Source organism: Varanus komodoensis, unplaced genomic scaffold, assembly GCF_004798865.1.
Source record: "Varanus komodoensis strain SLA01 unplaced genomic scaffold, ASM479886v1 scaffold12, whole genome shotgun sequence".
In the NCBI taxonomy this organism is placed as follows: Eukaryota; Metazoa; Chordata; class Lepidosauria; order Squamata; family Varanidae; genus Varanus; species Varanus komodoensis.
Window position 1 is genome coordinate 23499495 of NW_025335349.1, and position 20001 is coordinate 23519495.

General features: G+C 39.5%; 2 protein-coding genes across 11 annotated transcripts in view; both read right to left on the reverse strand.

Moving 5' to 3' along the window:
* Positions 1–3941, reverse strand: part of ZHX1 (zinc fingers and homeoboxes 1) — a 23002-nt gene extending 19061 nt beyond the window's left edge. For 5 of the 8 annotated variants that reach the window (XM_044421825.1, XM_044421833.1, XM_044421832.1 and 2 more), the window contains exon 1: positions 1868–1946. The gene's annotated coding sequence lies outside the window, so the exon portion shown is untranslated. Of the gene's footprint in view, positions 1–1070; positions 1113–1867; positions 1947–3579 lie in introns of those variants that run through there. The other 3 variants (XM_044421831.1, XM_044421827.1, XM_044421830.1) reach the window with 2 other exon arrangements.
* A 2625-nt stretch (positions 3942–6566) lies between these two features.
* The window catches only part of ATAD2 (ATPase family AAA domain containing 2), a 36092-nt gene continuing 22657 nt past the window's right edge, over positions 6567–20001 (reverse strand). The window contains exons 16-28 of one of the 3 annotated variants that reach the window (XM_044421837.1): positions 19583–19897; positions 18924–19050; positions 16624–16810; positions 15205–15390; positions 14645–14780; positions 14326–14522; positions 13454–13613; positions 13103–13225; positions 12578–12730; positions 11325–11729; positions 10011–10144; positions 9404–9532; positions 6567–7215 (exon numbers count right to left, since the gene is read on the reverse strand). In XM_044421837.1, the coding sequence (XP_044277772.1) occupies positions 7165–7215; positions 9404–9532; positions 10011–10144; positions 11325–11729; positions 12578–12730; positions 13103–13225; positions 13454–13613; positions 14326–14522; positions 14645–14780; positions 15205–15390; positions 16624–16810; positions 18924–19050; positions 19583–19897 (2303 nt within the window). In that variant the 3' untranslated portion in view covers positions 6567–7164. Of the gene's footprint in view, positions 7216–7986; positions 9144–9403; positions 9533–10010; positions 10145–11324; positions 11730–12577; positions 12731–13102; positions 13226–13453; positions 13614–14325; positions 14523–14644; positions 14781–15204; positions 15391–16623; positions 16811–18923; positions 19051–19582; positions 19898–20001 lie in introns of those variants that run through there. The other 2 variants (XM_044421839.1, XM_044421840.1) reach the window with 2 other exon arrangements.

Sequence of the window (20001 nt, forward strand, 5' to 3'; positions counted from 1 at the left end):
ATTGTGTGAGGAAGCAAATGAACACCAACCGAAATTTGCATTTTGCACCCAGATGGAGGAAACAAGGAAGGGATTGCAATGAGTATCAGCTGGGATTTATATGGAGTTTGCTTTTCTTTCTGGTCTGCAGGAAACTGAAGGCTGAATACTGCCTAACCTTCCAGCTTGTACCCTCTAAATGTGTTGAACTACAGTGTCCATCATTGCCTGGCAGCATGACCAATGATGGGGTGATGAGACCTGTAGTCTAATATACCTGGATGGTTCCAAGTTGGGGGAAGCTGAATGACCCACAACTCTCTTTTTGCAGCCCCCGGTAGACAGAAAAATTACACCCATTGAAGCCCTGGTAAGCCACTGAAAATCCACAGGTACTGTTGCAAGCTAGTTTATTTTCAGCAAAGTTCTTCATAAAAGTTATGCTTCTTTTGCTCCTCCTTTCATGAAAAGCAGGTTAACTTGTTTTTTTTTTTTTTTTTTTTTTTTTTGGTGCTTTACCTGTGAAATGAAATGGCTCTCATACCTCCAGAGCAAAATACATGGCATTTGGGTTGTCTTAAGCTCATCTCTTTTCATCAGCTCTAGGTCCTTTTACAAGGTTATTCTTGCTAATATCATAAAGTGTACTGCATGCTACAAATGGCTACAAAGAGCAGCCATCTTTACACTAGTAGATGAAACTATCTGATTCGTAGATTTATATATGCTTTAGAGTATTCAGATAAGTACTAAATGTCAGTGATGGACTGGACTTTATATATGAGAGTCACTGTGGCACAGTGATTAGTTTTAAAGTAGGAGAGGGGAGACCCAAATTCCATTCTACTCTCTGCCATGATGCTAAATGGCTGACTTTGGGCCAGTCAGTGACTCTCAGTCTAAGCAATCTCACTAAGTTATGATAAGAATACAGTGGAAAGAAAGGAAGAGGATCACAGCTGTCACTTTGGGCTCCATGCAGGGAAGTTGGGATATACAGAAAACAAATCAATACTATATTTGAAGCTGCTCTATAAAGTGAAAATCTGCTAAAAATTTTTTAAATAAACCACATACTAGGCAATTCCTACCAAGCCGAGCAAGGAACAGCTTTCAGTATGGAAGCGACTGTGTCCTGGCAGAAGAAAGGCATGCATTGCCCATGCGGTGTCCTCCAGATATTGTTGGAATGCAACTCCATCATCCATTGGCTTGGGTTGATGGGAGTTATAGTCCAATACAGCTGGGGGGCATGATATTTAAGCAGACCAAAAGCTACTGCTTATACTATACTCTTTACAAGTCATTTTAAATGCATGTTTAATTTAAGAGACACACTCCATATTGAGAAAATATTTTAAATGAACTCTCTGTTGTACTTCCACTCATTTCAACCCAAAGTGGCATTTCTACTTGGCATGTATTTAACAGAGGAGGATCCAAGAGTCTGGGGAAGAAATGTAAGCCGGTCCATGCAGACATGTATTTTTTGGCAGGTTTTCTGGAGAGAAAAGATGAAAAGAGAAAGAAATGTGTACGTCTCCTGGGAAGCTACTGAGACACAAGAGGCAGCCATGGAGAATATCTGAGAGAAATGTAGAGTACTGGCACTGGAAAATGGGGGGTCAAAACTAAGGCAAGAAAGAGCGGGGTAAGACCACAAAGAGCTTTAAAGAGAAAGCTCTTGTGTCAGTTGAAGAAGGCAAACAGGAAGGTAGGAATGTCTCATAATAAAAGGTGATTTTGACAGCTGAGTCCTAGAGGAGTAGAGAAATGTGACAAGAAAAGGTCAGACAGAGAAACAAGGTGAGCAATACCAACAGCTTTAGCTGACCGGACAAAAGCCCAACAAACCCCAAATGTTAAACCAGAAGTAGCACAGAAGTACCTATCTCTGAGTTCAGGTGTCCTTTGCAATTATAAACTTCTTTTAAGTCTGATTAAAGATGCCACTTCTTTATATCCATCTGCTTTTGGAAGTGTAAAGAGAAGCGTCATTTATCACACAGTGATCAGGACAAAGCAATTAGACACTTTGAAAAAAATTAGTTATAAACACTTGCCTTATCAATGTTGCTGCAGGTATTTCAACTCAAAGACAGACAAGGTGTAGACCAGGGTGGGAATCTTCTCCTACTATCTGAGCCCACTATCAGCAGTGGACTCAGATCACAGAGTGAGAAGAATATGCAACACTGTAGGACTGTGTAACATTTACTGTCTCCTTTTGTGATACCCACATAAAATTAAACTGACTTAGATTGCCCACCCTAGCTATATATTTATTTATGTCTATAATACAATTGCACAATACCCAGGTAGTTTACCAATGGGAATGATTTAGCGGCATAGTTCATATATACTGCCCCCAAAATCTGTAATGCTCTGAAGAGTTCCAGACATTATTGTATGGTGGCTATAGCTACCTTCCCAACCAGGTGCCCTCCAGTTATTTTGGTTTTCAGCTCCAGCCAGTACAGACAATAGTTAGTGACACTGGCAGTGTAAACCAAAACATCTGGGGGATTCCAGGCTGGGGAAGGCTGGGCTCGAGAGTTGGACTTGAAGGTGGGGACCCAGGTTCAAATCCTTGTTCACTTCTGATACTTGGACAAATTACTCTCCCTTTCAGGCCTGGCTGCCTACTTTTAGAGGGCTGTGGTGAGCATAACTAAGCTGATCCTATACAGGGCACAACGCTAACCTTTAAGAGAAAAGCGCAATGGAAATCTAATGAATTTAATCCAGTTTGCTTAATTTCTGTCTGGTCTGTTAAGCACACCTACAGAAGACATAGAACATTCTCCCTTCCCCCATGAACTAGTCCCTCCTGAACAGCAAATGTATTTTGTAGGGTGCATATAGGACAAACACACACACAGGCTCCCTTATTCCCAACCTACCACTAACCCAAAAAATTATAGCATTTATTCTATCTCGGTCAGATAAAACTTTACAGTAAGCTTATGCACACCAAAGCCAAATAAAAAACCAAGTGGTAAGGTCTATAATAACACTAGATTTTTCATGAAGACGCTCTCGCTTTCCACCACAGGGCCCAAATTCTGGCTGCTACCCTTATCTAATTTCCTAACTCCCTAAGAATCAGCAGAAGAATAGCAAATAGAGGTAAATGGACCAGAAACCACACGCATACAATAAGAAAACTGTCCCTCCCAGTTCCAAAATGTCAACATTTGTGACAAGAGATCCATCACTTCAATGACTGTTTTTTGAGGCTGAGGGGTCCCTCTGTGGGGGAAGCCCATTCCTCACCCTGTTTCCCCAGAAACAGCACAAAGAAAGGGGAACGGAGAAGGCAAACGGGGTGTCTCACCCCCACCATCCTCCTCCTCTCAGCCCCGCTGCTCCAAAAGTGTTTTAAGAGCTGAGGGTCAGGAGAGGATAATTCACACATCTCCGAAACGAGGTGATGCCTCCAAGGCTGCCTGTAGGGAAGAAATTCCTTGAGCAGCTCTTCCCCCAGAGATCTGTCCTTTTACAGCGGCTGGGCCATTTCAGGCTTACAGGCCGTTTCAGACTCCCGCCCACCACCAGTCCTGTATTCTCGAGCGGAGAAGACGCTTTAAAAATCCCTACCTTGCAACGTTTGCAGGCTGCCTTTAGCTCTCGTTTCTGCCTGTTCAGTGCAAGTCCGCCATCTTGCATTTACACACACACACACACACACACATTCTACTGCACTTTGGGGGTGGGGGCTGAGGGGGGAGGGATAGCAATGCTTCGTGAACTTTGAACTAGAGGCCAGCGCTTCCCACCCCTGCTCCGTGCAGAAGCCCACCTTCCTGGCCGAGCTCTTGCACTCAGATTGAAACCTGGAAATTAGTCCTGCCACCTGCCCTGACATCGGGAGACATTATTATTATTTATTGGCACAGTTAGGGATGAGAGTAAAGAGAGATGCAGGAAGCCTAACTCCGAGAGTGTGTCTGCATTACATTCGCTCCATGCACACAACACAGAGAAAGCAGCAGGAAGGAACAACGGAGGAGGGCGGATCAAACCGCAGCCCTGCAAGCGACACGCTCGCTTTCCCCTCCCTCCCTGCCAGGGACTGTGAGAATCTAGGGAGTGGGTGGGGTCAACGCCCCACTGTGAGCAAGCTACTCCAAGAGAAAGCAAGCCTCTGATTGGCCCCGGAGGGATTGCACGCGGGCCACGGGGAACTGGACCAAATAGGAAAGAGGCGGACACAGACGCGGGAGGGGGGAGAAACCAAGACGCCCCGCGGGAGGATTGCTTTGATCATCCGCGTGACGCCGCCACTTCCCACCCACTTCTCCGTCCCACACACGGATCGCAGCAAAGCAGGGCGCCGAGTTTCTTCGGAGAGCGGCGGGTTAAGCCTGCCTGGGAATCCGCGCTGCCCAACTGCTCAGCCTCTGCACTGCACCCTTAAAAAAAAAAAAAAAAAAACTCAAGTTTGCGCGCTTTGGGGATGGGAAAACGCTTTATGAGCTCGCAAATTCTATGCAAGTCCCGCTGCAAGTATTAACACGCTGTCCTAGAAACGTGTGGGTGGGAAACATCCGTTATATTGCACCGAACAAAGGTGTGGTGGAGAGAGCCGTTGAGGGTTTGGCGTGGCCCCCTTATTTTGGAGGGGACCCTTAAGGATTCCTGAAGCCAGGGTCACTGTCCTACCCGCCTCTGCCTCTTTCAAGACTGTAATTTTGCTGGTTAGTGGCTGGCAGCTGCCGCTGTATTGGGAGTACTGAATTTAACAGGTTAAGAACCCGTGTTTTCGAGTTCCTAACAGTTCCTGTGAAGTTCTTGGAGAGGCCCGCCCTGCATGCACGTTTTCAGTGACACTTTCCCTCGTAGTCCGCCTCTGCTTCTCAGCATGTGGTCAGTTTGCCGGTCCTGCTGCAAAAACTCTCTCCCTTCACTCCTGCATTCATACTACACATTTAGAACACTTTTATGGGTCATTTCACTTCAATCTTGGGGACCGTAGTTAATCAAGGGTACTGTCAGTAATGGACACCTGCCTCTCAAACAGGTAGTTTCCAGAGTTCCTGGGGAAGAGGGATTGACTGAAAAACCATTGCTGTGAGGCAAATCGGTATTTTCGAGCAGCTCTTAGTCCCAGAATTATTTGGGAGAAATACAGAGGAATACAAGTATCACAACTGCAGTACTTTATGCATATTTCAGCATGGATCCAATGAGAGCACTATAAAAGATTATTGGTTATTTTGAGAAACTGGAACCCCTAAACTATGGACTCTGAACTCATGAAATATCCCTTATACACATGTACAGTCTCAGTGGTTGCAGAGGCCACAGAAAATTAAAAGAAACCAAACAGTGATCCAGACTGCGGCTCTAGAGGGAATAGAACTGAACTGTTTCTGTAAGTGTGGATAAAGTGTGCAAGTTGCCTTTTTTCCTCTTCCCTTCCTGTCCCTTTCCCCTTGTATACCATGTTTTTAGATAGTAACCTGGGAGCTTTTGGCTGGAGAGTGGGATATGAATATAATACATTCATTCATAATAAATATAAGAAATAGCTTCTAGAAGCTGCCATTGTTTCACCTCAAAAAAAGATGCCCTCATTTATTTTTTAGCCCACCTCATTAGCCATAAGGCTCTTGTATTCATTACTCATCAAGTTCATCAGAGTGGCAAAGCTCATTTATAGGTTAAATGATCTTGGGAAATAGGGGTAGCTTGAGGGTGTGGCTTTGAGGTGTAGCTCCGACAATAATGAAGGGACAGCCATTTTTTAATTTGCTGCAACACCACAAAAACCTAAGAGCAGCTCTTCTAACTCAGACCAAAGTTCCACAGTGGCTTCATGCTTTTATGAAGCCCCCAAAGAAACATATGAAGGCAACAGTCAGCTCTCACTCCCATCAACAGCTGGTATTCAGTGGCATTCTGCTTTAGAACCAGGAGACAGATGGATGCAACCTGCATGAATTTAATCCCCTTTTAAAGTGGTATCTGCTAGTGGTCATCACATCTTCTGGCAACTAAGTAACCCATAAAAAAATTGTTCTGACTAACCTGAATATCTTGCCAATTATTCCAAATTTCATCACTATGAGAAACTTCTATTCACTTTTTTCATGGTAGGCATAATCTGGAGCCAACTGGGTGACATTGGGCCAGTCACACTCTCAGTCCAACCTACCTCACAGGGTTGTCATTGTGGGGATAAGATGGAGGAGATGTAAGCTGCCTTGAGCCCTTTGTAAATCGAAAAATAAATAATTTTTCTACATCTCTAACCTGTTCTCCATTAATTACCTTTTTTCTAAACTAAAAAGCTGGAAGCAATGTAACTTTGTCAACCAGTTCCAGCCATCTGATTTCATTTCATTGATTACAATTCTACACAAACAGCTGAAGTTCTCAGGGCAATATACAAAGATTAAACTCTATAACATTGTACAGGCAAACAACAAATGGAGCTTCCCTCCTGTTGGTGTTCTCCATGGGCATTGTGTCCATCACTGTGGAACACCTTTCTGCCAGTGGAAGGGCACACCCACCATATCCTAACAAGCTAGATTTGGAAGTTCTGGCCATTAATATTGCAACTAAAAGTTTCCATTCAATGAATATTACAAATACAGAAATTTATTTTCTCCATTAATAATTAATACATATATTACATAACATTTAGAGCAGTAAAGAGATAATACAGATTGCATCAACACTAACAGTGAGCACAGTGATAAAAATGCATGCTGTTGGAAATATGGGAAACTAGAGTGCTCAAGTTTTCTGTCATTTAAAAACCCAATGGGTTTTAAAGATAACAATTGTATTTTTTAAATACAGGTTCAACATATATACATGATCTGATTGAAAAATGTTAAATTAGCATTTATCTTATTAAATGTACAGGGAAAAAGTGATGCATTATGTTCAAAATTTTAATATTCTTCCTCCCCAAAATAGTTTTTAGTTTTGTTTTAAAAAATGTTTTCACTTGATAGTTATAAGGCAGGTTTTGAAAAGAATATAAAAGGAAATACACAAAGATTTGCTAGGCACCATGGTGAGATCTCTTGTCCTCTTTAGTTCTAGCTTCCAATTCGTTACAGAACTGGGGCTTCTGCACTCATGTCAGATAAAATCAGGAGCATTAGGTTAAATCTACTGTATAAAATTATAGTTGGTCCCAAATTAATTACTGATAAAGGTTTCAAATTAGAAGATTTCATGGGTGGAATTGAAGGCTGCGATTTCTTTTGCCATTTCCTGAAAATGGGAAAAAAGCACCAGTGATAAAAGTAGGATCAGACAGCATTTTAAAATATTTTTGCTAAACATTGTTACATTAATCATATGTGAAGGCATATGCAGGTTTATGCTGTAGTTTCAGTGGGAAGAGGCAAAGAACTGTAGTATGGTTCCTCAGTGAAGAGAGCGATTATGTGACATATAATATCACTGTAACGAAGTATTGAAATTAGTACTTTCCCCAGTATTAAATGAAGAATTAAAATGAGTACTTTTCTTAGTATGGCGTCAAAAGACACACCTGAAAGGGCTGCAGTCATGATTCCTTCAGTATATTTATTTTGGAGGAATCAAGAAATACCACCAGTGGAATATATGCAGAAACCCATGTTTCATACGTAGAAGGAAGACACTATTCTGAAAAGAACTTGTTTAGCAAACATTTAGTAATCAACAGCTTTTACCTCTACTAAAAGTTGTATTTAAACTGAGGCAGCCTACTGTACAAGAATTTATTCATCCACTTGCATGAATTCTCAATGGTGCTTTCAAATAGAGGATAATGAAAATCAAACAATGTTCCTAGACTGCCACAGAACAACCAATTACAAGAGATGACCAAGCCCTGGCACACTGGGAAATTTAAGTGGGCACCACCACAAAATGCTTTTTACGTTGTATCTATATTCTGCATTTTTCCCCCTTGTGAAGAACCCAAGGTGGCTGACATAGCTCCATTTTATCCTCACAACCACCACCTTCCATTGATAGTCTGAAGTGCCTGATCCTGCCTAACCTTGGAAGCTTATCAGGGTCAGGCCTGGTTGAATCTGGACAGGTGGCATAAATGCTGTGAACTGGCTCAGAGAGCTCTGGCAGTATAGAAATGTAACAACAATGTAACAACAACTCTGTGAGATAGGGTGCCTAATTGTCTGCCACAGACTCAGGGTCACCCAGCTTCATGATCAAGTGAGGACCTAAAACCCAGACCTTTCAGGTCCTCAGGCCAGTACTCTAAGCATCACATACCACACTATCAGTGGACTACTGCTTTGGCACCTACCCGTCACATCTGTGCTTCTTAGAAAAAAAATGTGTCGTGCCTATTGGATACTGCAAGGTCTCTTGAACAAGGGATCATTTATGGTGCAGGTAATTGCTGGTGGTGCAATGCAGCTACTGCTTCTTTTAAAGAATGCTTTGGCAATGTCCCACAGTTGCTCCTTTAGGGGGCGGGCATTACATGAATTTGATATGGGAACAATCTAATATTCACTGAGGTACATACACTTTTATTTACCTGCTTCCTAGAACTTAACAAATTTTTCAATGTAAATGGATTCTCTATGCTGTTTGGATAACAAAAGGACTGATACTACAGCAATGAAAAGATAAACATTCACCTCCTATATTGTAATGGATGGCATATAGTAAGCCACCTTTAAATGGATACTTACCCAGATATTTGATCTTCTGCAGAACCTATATGTAATTGCTAAAAAGCTGTATATATTTCATACAAATCTTTGTATTAAAATAGATTTTTAAAAAGAATAATAAAAGCATGGGTGGGAATCCTCTGGGATATGCTAATATACTAGGTACTGAAGAAGCTGACAGGTAAATATATGAGGTTGAATGCAATAAAAAATCTAAAGTAGAAGCTGGCAGGCATGATTATTGCCTCAGCTAAGCATGTTAAAAAAGACTGCAACTTATTCAACCAACTCTGGATTTCTGTAAATTCAACCCACGGATTCCACAGATTTGCAAACGTGTCAAATTATATGGAAATTTAGCTGCACAAAAATTAGTGGTGAATAAACTATAATTTAAAATAAAATGTTTCACACATCTCTGATCTCTTTGCTGTGCAGCTTTGTGTGCACATGTGTTCTCCTTCTTGATTGGCAGTGGTGGAGGAAGGAAATAGAACTTCAATCCTATCAACAAGCAGACAACATAGCAAAGAATGTCTGAAAATTGGCAAAACAGACAGAATGGATAAACAAAAACCTTCTATCTCTAGTCCCAGCTGAAATTATCAAAATGGTATCAAATTCTCCAATGTATTTGTGGTATTATCTGGCGCAGAAACTAACAGACCAACAGAAAAGTTAGTGTAAAAACACACAATAGAAGCTCAAAGTCTCAATGAACAGCTTTAAATATTCAGAAGACTTCATTGTGCAGATTACCATACCTGGATCAATTTGGTTTTGTCATGGTCTTTGCGACATCGATAAATACTTTGGCTGAGCAAGGCATAAAGTTTTTCCATCTGAAGTATAGTGTAGTTTCTGCTTTTCTCAGTAACTATTTCCAGCAATTCCTGTAAAAGAGAACAAAACCAGAACAAAACTATTTCCCAAAGTTCTTAGCAGTGGACTGTATGGTGTTTTACAGAACACAGTAAGACACAGGCTATAATACAGCCATTCATCCAACCAAGTAGATTGGATGTATGTACACCAGAGCTATTTCTGGATTTTTCTGTTTCTCTCCCTGCACTACCATTAAGCTCTTGATTTTGAAATGTAATTTACGGTCTGTTTGGGTATTCCAATGAAACTAGGATGGAGAGGGAGTGGCAGTAGCAGCAGCATACTTAAGCACCAGTTCTTAAAACTTGCAATTCTTTTAAAATGAGTTTCTGTCCTGTTTTAGCAGTATCAAACAGGAATCAAATAGCACACATACCTAAAGCATCAAGAGACTAACATTACACCTAGTTCTTATGATACCTTCACTTCATAGTTCATTTCAGTTATTTCTTATTACGTCAGTATTCTGAGAATGTATACACCTACATTAAGCTTTGCATAGTCCACAATGAGTGGTGGTGTTTGCTCTGAGAGAATCTCCATAGCTTTTTCAACACTGATGAGATGCTGTTGTTCCACCTGAGAGCGCCTTGCACGGGTCATGCGAAGTGTGGATACATCTAGAGTAACAAATACGAAGCTAGAATGAACAGTAGTCATACTATTAGAATGTCACTGAGGGAGCTAATTATGTAATATAGAAGTAGTATCACATTCATGAGTGATGCTGAGTTGTTCCTTGCAAACTATACAAGTGCAACATGACCAATGTTCCCGACAGTGAAAGACTATCACAGTGGCAAGGACCTGAAAATTGTTTGTAAAATTGACCAGGTTCTGGGAAGCAATTGTATCTAGGGAGAAGTTAAAACTTTTTTCGTTTGCTATGAACCCTCCTCTTCTTTTGAATATCTCCTCTTCAAAGACTAGTACACAGACACATGGGCGAAAACACAAACCAAGGTAATTCAAGTATCAATGTTATTGATGCTTTCAACAATAAAACAAAGGCAAAAGACAGAGATGAATTCTATTGATCCTCTCCTATTCTTCCCAATGGCAAGAGGAAAGGAAAGAGTACAGAAAAGAAAGCTGCTCCTTTGTATAACAATAAAGATAAAGCAATATGGTGTCTGTGCAAATCTGAAGAATATGGAGACAAAGTTTATCAGTGCATGATATGATACGTACTATTATATCTGCACATGGAGAAACATATACAATTCAACAAAACCAAGAAGGAAAAGTCTAGGTAAGACATTATCAGGTATTTATTAACATATATTTGATATAACCTACTGAAAATGTTAGCATTAGTTACATATTCCTCAATTTAAGGAAGTGTTCTTTATCACATATACATATATTACCTCCACGGAGGAGCAAAAACAAATTTTTTAAAAGTTTTTTTTAATATAATGATTTTTAAAAGTCCACCTCTGCTTTACTTTTCTTTATAAGGCCACAGTTTTCCGCAATTTCTCCAGGGGATTTTTGAGATAAATTACTACTATTTAACACAGCCTTAAATCTATATCTATCTACTTAGAAACAATTTCCCACTGAATACAATGGAATTTAGTCTCAACTAAGTAGAAAACAGTACAGTACAAATTTAAATCTATGATTCTATACTTCTAATGTTACTTAGGAGAGGTAACTAGAAAATAGATGCTGAATCTAAGTTTCTGAAGCATCAAACTCTCGAACAAAACAAAGCAAAATCTTGAGAATGTGATGCTGTGGGGAGAAAAATCAATCAACACAATCTATTTTGGTATTTCATAATTTTCCACTTACCATTAGTGTCTTTATCTAATGTCTGTTCCATTACATCCACATTATACCCTTTGACTTGTTCTGAACATTCAGTATCTTTGTTGCCCTTCTCTGATCTACATTTAAAACCATTCTCAACAGTCTTCTCACTCTCATTTTCACTGTCAGATTTATTTATACTGCCATTTGCATGCTGCTCTGGAAGCACAATTTCAGGTTCTTGCAATGATGCCTGAGTTATTTCAACTTCAGCTTGTTCTAAGCTGGACTCATGATTTTCCTGACATTCTTCTCCATCACTCTCTCCTTCATCTTGCTCTTCTTCTGGGGCTTTGTTCTCTTTATTGAAGTGAGATGTCTTCTTCCGCTTTGCTAGATTACCCAGGCACCACCTACTCTTTCTTCTAAGTTTTTTCTTTGATAAAGCTACAAAAAAGGTGAAAACAAACTAATTTTAGTTCCATCTTTTCTAACTCTCCCCACCACAAAGTAATGAAGTAGCTTCGAACAAATGTTATGGGCAAATGATGGCCCTTTCAGAAATTGCTAAGTTATGGAAGTTATCTTGAATACAGGAGTTTGCATGTGAACTTTCACATAAATGAACTGTTGGTCTTCCTGTTTCTTCTTCACCATGTTGGAGAATAGATTTTAAAGGTGGTTATGGAGACAGGTTTTCTGAGAATGCTGCTTGATATGATACGGTTGGACTTTGCATTATAGTCCTTACTGTTCCATCTTGCCTCAGTATTAGAACTACTCCATTTCTTCCAAGTTTTTCATTTCCAAAGTAAACACTTAGTGTTTGTCTGAATGAACCTCAAATGACCCTGTCATGTCATGTGAACCAGGTCAAGGAAAACAAACAAGAAAAGTAGAATTGAAGAACTGAAAAAACAATGAAAAAATATGGATAAAAAGAAATGAGACTGATACCATCTCAGCAAGTGTGTTCCTTGATGCTTCTGATCTGACAGTATGAAATGAGCAGACTTTTAAACATGCAGTTGGGAAGTAGTGGTGGGGTGCCTGACAAAGCTCCTTTTCAGCTTTAGTTACTTCCTAAATGAGGTTCTGCACAAGCACAAAAAGACTTCACCAAGTAAAAAATGTATTTTGAAACCTGAACTGGAAGCAAACATCTATAATGTGTGCTGTCTATACTGCGTACTGTCATTACATGGTTGCTAAAGATTCAACTTGAAATCATTTCAGAAACTTCTCAAATCGTAAACACACAGACCGATAAGAAATAGTAATAAAATAGCACTTACCATTAGAAAGGGAAGGAGAACTAGAATCCAGAGGCGCTGGAGGGACTTTCAGTTTCTCACCACATTCAGAATCCATTTTCACGTATTCCAAGGTGGTATTCTGCTTTGGCATCACGTAATAGTAAGATGGAGCATATTTTGAGGAGCTGCAACCTTTAAAGGAAACAAATTACTGTGAACATACCTTACAAAACATTGCTGCTCCATATTCCTATATTATTTATGAATGTGAATGCATATTTTAGCAAGCATATGAGAGAGTGAGCAAACTAGCCCAGGATTCATAGGATTGCATGCACATTGAAACATGTTAAGTTCTTCTCTTATTGCCCTTTGTCTGTCTATGTTTGCCCACATAGCACTGCTCTTTAAGAACACATGGAAGGATTTAATATTGTGCAAGAAGCTGCACAGATAAAGATAAACTGGGTGTTCCTTTGAATATATGTACTTTAGTTGTGCTTTTTGGATCTCAACTATATTATACTGCACTTTAAAATGTCAAATTGTAAGAAAAATGCACACCTCTTCTTTTACGAGACTCTTGAATTTCTTCACAAAGCTTTTCAAAGTCTTCATCCATTTCTTCCTTAATTATTGCACATGCTGTATCTCTGAGAGAACAGGCTCTATGTCTAATGAGACGATCTAAAAATGAACACACAAAAATATGTTGCACCAGCTAACCAAAGTTTCAACTAATTTTATGTAGCACTTAAGACTCCCTTTTGCAGTATGGCAATTTTTTCAAATAAGTATTAAAACAATAAAAAGCAAGTTATATTTAAGATGGGTTTTACATCAGTCCTGTTTTAACAGATAATAAACATTCTGTGATGTCAAAATCAAAAGTTAAATAGCTAAGCATATGCTCACCTGCAGGGTCTCGATCTGGATTGTACTCCAATGCATTGCTACAAATGAGGTCAATATCTTTCAGATAGTCTTTAGCAGACAGATATTGGTGAAGGTCAATTTTTGAGATAACCGCTGAAAGATCCATTGGCTGCTTGATAACTGTGACATAGTCTGGTACCTGCAAGTTTAACAGTAGAAACAGACTTAGGAATGTTTCACTTAAAATACAAATGAAAACTTCAATATTTTTGGCCTGTTTTAAGAATATTTGACACATTATGATGTTGGCCTTAAAGTAACTGAAGTTGCATTTTAGGACAACACATATTGTATAGGGTTTTGGAACTAAAGCAAAATGCAGGCAATCATTTGTGCACGCAATCATATCCAACTAGTGACTACCTGGAGCTATGATGCAAGATCCCAAGTTTAACTGCTGGTACCATGTTACAAGATCCCAGGTACTCTAGCTTCTGAGAAAAATCTATGAAAAGTCTCAAGGCAAGGAAATGGTACACATGCACATGTTTGGAAGAGCTCAACTTAGGGGCTAGGACAGGACAGAGTAACTGCTAGCCTGAGGACTCAGTATGGCCTGCAGTGGGTTAAGCACCCTCCATGAGTCCTGTCCATTGTCCTCCCCAAGCCTCTCCTCCTCCCTAATGTGTGGCACAATAGGGCAGGATGATGTTCACAATGCAGGTAACCCAAGATATTGGCAAAACACCCTCTAGTTTCATGTCACTGAACCAAAGCAAGAGGCAGAAGTAGCAAAACCAAAAAGTTTTATTTTGCATGGTTATTTGATTTGTAGAAAATGAAGCATTTATTTATTTATATTTTGGAACAAAGCATATTTCATTGGTAAGAAGAAATAAAATCATAATTACCTCATGCAAGTCAACTGGTTTTGTAAAGGCTCTGAAACGTTTGTCAATGGCAAGTCGGTGAGTAACATTTCTTAAGAAAATCCTGAGTTCACGTAAAGTATCTTCTTCCTGCTCCTCAAGTTTTTTGACCTCCTTTTCTGTCAGTTGCCGTGGTTCAGGTGGTGCCGCTATTGGCAATACTTCTAAAGCCTGCAAAACTTAAAACCAAAATAGAAGATTGAAAAATATAATAGCTGGTAATTTGGTTATCACTTATTATCTGCCATGATCCAAAATCTACATAAGCTTTTGCCATAGTTCATCTGCTGCACATTCTAACCTGCTTTCTTTTTTGATGCAGGTGGTTTCACAGCCTGATGAAGAATTAAATCTTCAAAGAATTTTCTTCTCTCTTCTGCACTAGGCAACTGTACTTTAAAAACTTCTCCATAACTATCAGCAAATAATTCTTGCACCTAAAAAGAATTTGTAAAGCAGTTGAAAAATACATGTTATCAAGAGAACAATATGTAAAAGTTTGTATACAAAACCCAAAGACTATTTATCAGAAGTCACAGACAATACTGAGGTTCTACTTAATACTGGTCTAACAAAATGGAAATGACTTTTACATTGATTATGGTGGATATGAATCAATCTAACATTAATTTATTTACTTGGCATTTTCCAGATTCATGGTGGAATGTACTAGTGTTTTAAATAGCAATGAGACATTGCAATTTTTCCATAGAAAGGAATAATGCATATCAGAAGAGAAAATTTTAATAGTGTATCATTCTCTCCCTGACCTTGATTATCATGCTAAACAATTCAGCTGTATTGACTGTGAAGTATTATGAATTTAAAAAATTATCTTGCAAATTAATTAAAAGCGAGTACCTCATGTGGCAAAACTGCATGACGAACATCTGATGTTGCAAGCAGCAAAACTGGAGCAAAAGATGGAATATTCTGTAGCAAAGTAGTAAATGTTGCTTGCATTGTATGTCCGATTGTCTCCCACCAGATATGAACACTTGGAATATATATTATACTTGGTGCAGTTCTCTTGGCTTCACAGATCAACTAGAAAAGAAGACGACAATGTACCCATAAGGAATAGAATAGGCAGGCTGCATAGGTGTAACTGTTGTTTTTCGAGTGGTCATGGATGGAAGCTCACAATGGGTTGGAGGAAGGTGCACAGCTCAGACAGAGTGTCGGTTGTACTAGCGGCATGGCTGAATCACACTGCAGGTTGTAAAGCAACCTTGAAGAGCTATGAGTAGCTGGAGATTCTGGTGGTGAGTCCTGAATCCCTCAGAAAAAGATGTCAATCCTAATGGCTCAGAATGGATGCAGATATGATCCAACTGGACTGGAGATGGGGAGCAAAGAGTAGAGGTATTGTTGGTACAGGTGACTCAGTTGGAGCAGTCAGTCATGTTAGAGAACTGCAGAGCTCAGGATGAGCTAGAGAGCAATGTGGCTTCTTGGTATGCTTTGTCTTACAGGCTTTTTAGAGGTTTTGCAACCTTTGGCCTCTAGGTGCTTCCTTTTTTCCTTGTGCTTCCATGGCAAACTGGGATCAGCAGTTGGCTTGGAAACACAGAATTCCTGGTGCAAGACAGAAGTGTGTTTATATATTGGATTTTGAAATTTTTGGTGCAAATGGCTGCTCTGGTTTCAGGATAGAAAGCAGGAAAACCAAAGTGGCATTATATAGCATGCTTAAAAAAAACACACACCAGCAATACTCATGTATCTGGAGTACCTTCTGAAAGCAAAAGCTATCTCGAAAGTCACCTGTTTAAATCACATGTCATAGGCATTTAAAATGTAAACTTCAACTGACTCCAAATGGACTATACTGTAATATTTCACCATCTTGTAGAAGCCACTTCCACTTAAAGAAAATATGCTTGTCATTTGATCTAAGCAATTCTAATCTAATCAATTCTGGATGCTCCCATATAGGATGGTTGTGTTCTGTTCGATAAGAGAGATACTAAAAAAGAAGTGAAAACTATATGACTGACAAAACAAAAACAAAACAAGAACTCATGAACATTTTAATGTACTTCTACCCTCCCAATATTTTTGACCACAACTCCCATCAACCCCTAACAACATGGCCAAAGATTAAGAGAACTGTAATCCCCCCCCCCCAAAAAAAACCACTTCTGGAATAAATTCTTATACTTCAGACTCAGTCTTTACCAGACAAATACTTCTTTCCTCTAGAAAAAAAAAGAATCTTCCACTTCCATAGAAACAATCTGAAATATGTTCCAGTAGCAGTACATTAACTTGTAATACCTGCCCACATGTTTCTTCAGGTGTTTTGGCACCAGCTCCAAAGAGAATGGAAAGGTCCAATGTATACACAGTGAATTTTTCCAAAGCATGTATAACAGCTGGAGCTAAATGAGAGGCCTGTCCAAATCCTGGTTCTCCTTCTATTAGGAGCCTTGGTCGGTAAGATGTTGGCTGATGATAAGCACTTCTATTTAAAAAAGAAGAGAGAATCGCACAACTCTTAAAATATTTTCCTCCCTCAAAGCTTATCTGTCCTCATCTCCCCTTGCTAAGCAATCTTTAAATGTGTTGTTCAGCTCCAAGTTAAAATTCCCACATGCTATCATTTTATGTGATAACGCATATAGCAGTTTTCATGAACTTCTAACCCAGTTTTCAATCACTATGTACCTGTGGAAAACAATGGAAAAGTATACATGTCTTATACCAGTGCAGACTACTTAAGTTCTCCATCCAGTACAAACAGCCCTCTTGGATTCTTTCAACAGAAGTGTTTGCCCTCAAGAAATCCAAAAAATAGCTTTCCCATCTCTGACTTATGCAGAGGGTTAATTTAAAACAGTAATTCCTCTCAATCTGTATGCAAAAATTACAGAGCAAAGCATTCAAATATCTCACTTGCCTAAGAGTTTATCTGTCTCAACCAAGTACAGTGGTGCCTCGGCTCACGAATGCCTTGGTTCACAACCAAATTGGGTCACGAACAAAAATTTCATGAAAATTTTGACTTGGGTCGTGAACTCCACATTGGGTGGCAACCAAGGTTGTGGCCATCTCCCCCCCCCCACCCCCGAGTGGGAAGATGGCTACAATCACAGTTGCGTTTGTGCAGGGAAGACATGCGTGATCACAAGCATGCTCCTGCAGGAAAGATGGGCGCAACCTTGTCCATCTCCCCCACTCCAACCAGCATGATTGCATCCATCTCCCCACCCCTGAGTGGGGAGATGGCTACGATTGCAGTTGTGTTTGTGCAGGAAAGACATAGAGATGATGACAGAGGAACCTGCTCAACTCCAGAGGAAAAGCAGAAGGCACTTGCTGAGGAGGATTCCATTGAGGAAGACAGGGAGGAGGTTAGCAGCGATGTAATATAATCCATTATGAAAAAAATGGAATGAGTGCCAGGATTTTTTTGAGAAACACCACCCCAACACAACTGTAATGAACAGAGTGTTGAATCTTATGAACAATAATGTGGTCTCTCATTTCCAGAGGGTTATGCAGCGCAGGAAAAAACAAATGACTATGGACAGATTTTTCACCAAAACTGACTCTGCAGCTAAGCGACAAAGAAGAAAAGAATCCCCTAAAAGGGATCTCCCCAATGTCCTTATGGAGGGGAACTCTTCCTCAAAACGATAACCTCCCCGCCACCTAGGTTAGTGTTCTCCAATGTACTGTACTGTACTTTGTTGTCCTTTGTCGCTTCGTTTCAAATTTTTCTGATAAAAAAAATAGTTACAGAACAGATTAACCTTATTTACATTGACTCTTATGGGGAATTTGACTTGGGTCACAACCAATTTGGGTCACAGTCATCAAACGGATTAAGTTCATGAGCCAAGGTACCACTGTACAACAGTCTACTTTGTAACATTTCCTATTGTATTTAATTTTCAACCAAAGGAATAGCTGGTCTTTCTTATAGTTAAGATGTAACAGCAGGAGGTGACAACAGTGTAGTTTGGAAGTGCCAAGTTAAAATCTTAAGATGGCATGCAGTTTTCAGTGGCAAAGTAGCAGGTGAAGTAGTGCTTAACTCTTTCCCATTCTGCTAGTTTTTGGGGAACCCTCCTCTACAGACTCTCCCTGTGGAGCTCCAGATGCATATTTACCCTCACAAATACATCTCAAAACAATGGATAGGGAGAAAAAAGCATGTTAATGACAAAGCACCACTATCTCATTGCTACTTTACTTTAAACCTCCTTTTGTATAGAAGCAGCAGCTGTTACAGTGTTTAAGTATACATATGCACAATCTAATTAGTAATTTAACCCAAAAATAAACAGGCTACAGCAAGGCCTCAGTTCTGATCAGCAAGGAGACTAAAAAGGCAAGGAAACTCATACATTAAAAAACAAACAAACCCTTGACCACCACCATAAACTATTTTAAACTTTACTTTTTTCTGATTTTATGTTTTTATTGCATGTTCATTGCCTGTGTTTATGAATTGTTGTAAACCGCCCCAAAAGTGTCTGCTGTGGGTGAAACAGAAATGAAATTAATCATTATGAAAACAAGTTTCATACATGAATCTTTTTTTTCGGCCACAATGCTAGTTCATCACTTACCTGTTAAAATTAAGGAAATTTTGTTTCCGTTTATCAGAACTTTTCTGAGAATGACCTGTTTCAAATACTGGTGGTCCCTCTTCATCACTGTACAGCAAATCAGGATCAAACACATGACTTGGAAAATCTTTGAAGAACAAAAATTTTGTTTGAATATTCTGTCTTATTTTTAAGGCTTTGTACAAATGTAACATTCCTATTCTCCTTGTCAATCTCCCAGGTTAAGAGACCACTGGGATTTCATCTGCATTGAGAGTTTCGTAATCCAGTTCAATGCTATGATCCTGTCTAAATGTAACTGCTTAAAAACAGGCCCATGAAACACATTAAATAGCTATGAGATGGATTAACTCCATAAAGGAAGCCACAGCCTTAAATTTACAAGAGTTAACGGAACAGGGCTGTCAAGAACAGAACATTTCATAGGGCATTCATTCAAAGGGTTATCGTAAGTCAGAGAAGACTTGATGGCACACAACAACCAGAGTATCGCAAGTCTACCTTTTCTTTCTTGCCTGTTTGTGGCTGTGGGAATTAGTATCATTGGGCACAGGAAGGAAATTATTATTTGTCACATAGTCATTTTATTAAAACAAAATCAATGCATATATCATTGTTAAATATTCAGCCATTTCTGCCCTGTATCAATATTGAATTACCTGATTTCTCCCCTCCTTTTTGTGCTAACTCTGCATGTGGAAAGACATTTTGTAAGACTTCCAAGATTTTCTGAAGTGTTTTTTCAAGGAGTGGTTTTGAAATGGTGGAGAGTGCTTGGCCAGGTGAGGTCACTGCTCTCTGAGAAGCAGGAATGGTCTTCTGCATAGCCACTACAAAATCCTTAGCTGTTATATTAATAGAAGAGATATCCAACTGCAACTTGGCATTGCTGGTATATATCTGAGGATAACGCCGACGCAAAGCACACAAAGCTGCTTCAGCACATATAGATTTAATATCAGCACCACAGTACCCTATAAAGAAAAGTAAATAGTTTAAAAATCTAATCACAATATGCAAAAAGTTGCAGAGTTCCTCCTTGTTTCTTTATTTTATTTAAAACATTTACATGCCATCC